General features: G+C 33.2%; 1 protein-coding gene across 1 annotated transcript; it reads left to right on the top strand.

Annotated features, from left to right (window-relative positions):
* Positions 1-496: 496 nt before the first annotated feature.
* LOC108459280 (wall-associated receptor kinase-like 5) lies at positions 497-4618 on the top strand. The gene is made up of 4 exons (XM_017758623.2): positions 497-1287; positions 1765-2556; positions 2865-3035; positions 3279-4618. The coding sequence occupies exons 1-4, from the start codon at positions 591-593 to the stop codon at positions 4478-4480; spliced, it is 2862 nt and encodes a 953-aa protein (XP_017614112.2). The 5' UTR covers positions 497-590; the 3' UTR covers positions 4481-4618.
* Positions 4619-5228: the final 610 nt, after the last annotated feature.

The raw sequence follows: 5228 nt of genomic DNA, 5'->3' as shown, positions 1-5228 counted from the left end.
TAAAATTTTAATATTCGGAGTTTCATTTGTTTATTCATTTATAAAGTATAGTATTTTTGTAATTTATATAATATTTTAAAATGAAAATGTATAATTTGATAGAAGTACTGGAAATTATTTATTTAATTTTTAAACCTTTACTTTTAAACTCTTCATTTTTGTCTCATCTTAACATGGTGAAAGTTATTAGTTCGAACTTGATTGTTCCTAAATTTAATATGAATGTTTTTATTTTGTCATAGCTCTCACATTGATCGAATAAGAATGGATAAGAGACTCGTGAAATTGATGTGAGGGGATAAAGATGACTATATTCTTGAGAACGAACTCCAAATAAATATAAAGCTTATGTATATATAAAAACATAAACTTAAAAAAAAAAAACCTTTTTTTCTATCATATTACTGAATATACATCTAAAAATTATAATTTATTTTCACATCTAGTGGTGCTAATTTTAAAAAGAAAAGAACACTAGTGGTGCTACTTTAACTCTGCCTTTTCCTTTAAAATCTATTAATGAGTTCTTCATTAACCCAATCTAAATCTTCATTATTCATTTCCCTCAAAGAAAATAACGTACAACGCAAATGGGTTTTCAGTCAGCGGATTACTTCATCCTTCTACTCCTCTTCCTGTTCCTGTTATGCCCAATTTTACAAGCAGCAGAATCTCAAGAACCTGCCTGTGGTAAAGAAGTATGTGGGAATATTACAATTCCATCGCCTTTTGGAATCGATAGCAGCTGCTATACTCATTCTTGGTTTAGAGTAACTTGCAATTCGACCCGTAATGGGAAAAGGCCATCCATAAACGTAAATGGCATCGATCTGGAGGTGCTTGATTCCATATATTCAGACGCCATTCTCATCAGTAATCCGGTTACTTATATTAATTGTGAACGTATAAGCGAGGCTAGTGTGAGTGTGAATCTCTCAGGCACTCCCTTTTTCTTCTCAAGTGACAAAAATATTTTCGGGTCAGTAGGTTGCGGAAATTTGGCAACTGTTTTAAGTAACGAAGCTGATTCACTTGGCGGCTGCGTTCAACCAAGGTGTGACCATGGTGCTTCTGAATCTGGCTGCTTTACTGGAATTGCTGGAAATTTCACTTCCTATACTGTAAACATGACAGCCATGTATCCTGACAGCAACAGATGCGCATCTGCTTTCATCTTTAGCGTGTACTCATTCAGTAGTGCTTACCCATTACCCAATGGCATCAATTTTGGAACAAGGCATGTTCCCGCCGTACTCAGCTGGAATTCCACCTATTGCGGTGACGGAGGTCAGTCACGCGCTGTCACTTCAATTGCTTGGCTTTCATTTTTCTTCTTTTAATTCAGTTAATGTATAGATTTTGCTAATTGTTTAAAATCAGTATTGAGTATCATTCATTTTGTATATTAATATCAATATTAATATTTTTAATTAAAATATTGAATGACATCAAATTCAACCATAAGATTTGTACTGGTATCTATATTAATAAGAAACCCTTTATTGAATTTAATGTCACAAATAACACACAAATTTAATTAAAATTTTTACTTAGAGTAACACTTTTCATATGACTTTTTTTATAAATATTTATTTATTCTGATAATTAGAGGTAAAGAATGAGGTTACTTGATATAGAACCTAAGCTCCTATATCTATGATATAATACTTTTGTTGGTATATTTTTGTTTTTTGAATGACACATTACTTTTATTTCCTACAAAAATTGATTTTGCAATTTACTTCCTTTTTGCTAAGCCTGCAGGATGCGGAAGACCAGGACTAGGACCTATGAACTTCCACACCTATAAGGTAGAGTCTTGTGGGAATGTTACTTTTCACTACCCTTTTAGCATGAAGGCCCAAGATGATTCCAATAACTCGTTTAAAGTAATTTGCAACAAAACTGCCAATGGGAAAGAAGTGCCTTTATTAAATATAAATGGCACGAATCTACAAATACTAGGGTTTGATTTTTTGTATGGCACAGTCAAGGTCAGCCATCCAATAACTTACTCCAACTGTCGAAAGAACCATCACAATGGGATGAGTCTCAACCTAACAGGCACCCGCTTTTACTACTCAGATTCCGACAACTTCTTCAAGTCTTTAGGTTGTGGTAATTTGATTACTATTTTCGGCAACGAAACAAATAATCTTATAGGCGGATGTTTGCAACCAAGTTGTAAGATTAATAAGAAGACTTCCTCTATCGTTGGTTGTCCTCTTACTATTCCTAAGGGTCTCAGTTCATTCTTTGCAAACATGAGTGATATGGTTGATTCAAGTGATTATAGGAGGAAAAGATCATGCGGATTTGCTTCCTTGATTTCTTATGACTTTGATTTAACTGATGATTTTGATCTAAGTCATAGGACGCATGTCCCAACGCAACTGCAATGGGGAACACTAATATCTGGAGAGTGCTATTTGAACGATAGTTTGGACACTTCTTGTACATTCGATGGTGAATATTGTTGGTCGAGGTTGAGCGTTAACCATCTATGTTCATGCAAGAGGGATATCAGTGATATCAGTTATTCAAGATCATGCAAAGGTATGAGTTAACGTTTTTTTTTTAAGGAACAAAAGGAACATGAAATTAGAAAGCTGTTAAATGAATTAGTTTAATCCCTGTGTCATAAAAAGGAATCAAATGAATAAAAGAAAGTCAATTTTTTTATGGTTTTGTAAATGCTTTATATAGTAAATGTTAATGTTGTTATAATTTAAATTTATTTAATTCTTTTTAATAGTTTAGGGACTAAGTTGATTCATTTAATAATAGAGGAATTAATTTCATTCAATACTTTAACTGAATTATATGATTATTGCCTCTCTTTTTTTCCAATTCATAAATGACAGATGGGAAATGTGAGAATTATAAGTACTGCAACATGCTTTGCTTGAATACCCCTAGCAACTATTGCTGGTCAGACTCTTGCCCTCCTCATTATGAATACAATAGTACGGGATTTCGTTGCGAGCGTAAAATAAAAACTCAAAACACTCGTAATTTGAAAAGCATTATTGTAGGTACGTGGTGAGTTTACACTTTTTGTTTTTAAAGTAGAATCAATATGGTTATTGAATTATGTTAATTCAAGTAGTAATTTATTTACTTTTGAATGCGGATGCAGTAACAGTTATTTACCATGAAATTTGTAAAAGTTAAATATCAAAACAATGGATGATGTAATAAGGTTTTCTCATTTTTTATTTAAAATGTATTTTAATTTTCAATTTTAGCCATTAACTATTTTTCTTTTATCTATATAGGTTGCAGCACTAGTGTTGGGACACTATTTCTATTACTCGCAACATGGAGTATGTACAAAGCCCTCAAAAGAAAACAAAAAATCATGCTGAGGCAGAAATACTTCAAAAGGAATGGAGGTTTGTTACTGCAACAACATTTGTCTAGCAATGAAGGTAATGTTGAAAAAATTAAATTGTTTACCTCAAAAGAGATGGAAAAGGCAACGGATTATTATAATGAGAACCGAATTCTTGGTCAAGGAGGTCAAGGGACTGTTTATAAAGGAATGCTAATAGATGGAAGCATTGTGGCTATTAAGAGATCCAAAATGGTGGAAGGAAAGAAATTTGATGAAAAGAAGGTTGAACAGTTCATTAATGAGGTGATAATTTTATCTCAAATTAATCACAGGAATGTGGTTAAGCTTTTAGGGTGTTGTTTAGAAGCTGAAGTTCCTCTATTGGTGTATGAGTTCATCCCAAATGGTACATTATACGATCTCATTCATAACCAAACTGAAGAATTGTCATTGACATGGGAAATGCGTTTACGAATTGCGATTGAAATTGCCAACGCCTTGTTCTATTTGCATTCAGCTGCTTCTGCTCCTATTTATCACCGAGACATCAAATCTAGTAACATACTTTTGGATGGTAAATATAGGGCAAAAGTTTCAGATTTTGGAACTTCAAGATCAGTTGCACTTGAACAAACACATCTAACCACTCGGGTCCAAGGAACTTTTGGATACATGGATCCCGAATATTTTCGATCAAGTCAATTTACAGAGAAGAGTGATGTTTATAGCTTTGGAGTTGTTCTTATTGAGCTTTTAACAGGACAAAAACCTATCTCCGTAGAACAATCAGAGCCAGTGAGAAGCTTGGTATCTTATTTTTTGGATTCAATGCAGGAGAATTCCTTGTTTAACATTCTTGATCCAATGGTAGTAAAGGATGGTCCAGAACAGGAGATTATAGTTGTGGCTCTGCTAGCAAAAAGATGCTTGAATCTTATTGGAAAGAAAAGACCCACCATGAAACAAGTAGCAATGGAGCTAGAGTTTATTAAAGCTTCAGGTGGAAATGTTATTGGAGAATGTGGTGATGAAGAATCTGAAATAGATGACATGATCCAATCATGGGAGACCAATCCTAGTAGTTCAATGTCCAGGACAATTACAACCAACAGCGTAACTTTTCCATTAAATTCATCTTTCTAGGTTCCAATACTCCTAAAACAATCTCTTAACTGATAGCTTTTAGCTTCTCTATATGTCACATTGGTGGAGTCTTGTGGTTGCCCAAGAATTCATACTTGTTACACTCAATGTTATTTGACCTCTTTAAGGTATTTATTATGCAAGTTCTTGATATGTTTTCTTTTTCTTTTGCTAAGTCGATGAATTCATTAATAAAAAAGACCTCCAAACAAGGATACAAAATCCAAGGATACCATAAATCAAAAGAAAGGTAATACTAATTATCGACATCTCTTTTTTCTCTTCTTCATCATTGACCTTCTTCTTCTTCTTCTAATATCTGAAGATGAAATAAGAAGAGGTGATTAACTCATCACAGTAATAGTAAGCCTTCATTGAGCGAGAACAAGTAAATAAAGCAAGGGATATTAACAGAATCCAATATACACTTATCGCCATTTTTCTCCGACGCCATTACTACTCTATCAACAACTCTCGAACCTTCAATTTCAACTCCTATCGGTACCCCTCTGATTGTTCATATGCTTCTTTAGATTTCCCCTGAAAGTAAACAAACTAGCATTAAACATCCAATTCCATAAGAAAATAACATCAAACAGAGAAAAGCCAACAAAAACTATTTGAAACATACAAAAACACAAATCCAATCAAGGTTGCATATTGACAGATAATTGAGCATCTATTACTTCCTGCATATATGTATGTATATATATATATATAATTATGTAACATTAAGTCATTAACAAAA

Source organism: Gossypium arboreum, chromosome 9, assembly GCF_025698485.1.
Source record: "Gossypium arboreum isolate Shixiya-1 chromosome 9, ASM2569848v2, whole genome shotgun sequence".
Classification (NCBI taxonomy): Eukaryota; Viridiplantae; Streptophyta; class Magnoliopsida; order Malvales; family Malvaceae; genus Gossypium; species Gossypium arboreum.
This window is presented reverse-complemented; position numbering and strand designations above follow the sequence as displayed.

Excerpts from the sequence above, each read along its gene's own strand:
- LOC108459280 (XM_017758623.2), top strand. The coding sequence starts at position 591 with ATGGGTTTTCAGTCAGCGGATTACTTCATCCTTCTACTCCTCTTCCTG. Across the intron at positions 1,288-1,764 it reads CACCTATTGCGGTGACGGAG|GATGCGGAAGACCAGGACTA; the intron begins GTCAGTCACGCG and ends CTAAGCCTGCAG. Across the intron at positions 3,036-3,278 it reads TTTGAAAAGCATTATTGTAG|GTTGCAGCACTAGTGTTGGG; the intron begins GTACGTGGTGAG and ends TTATCTATATAG.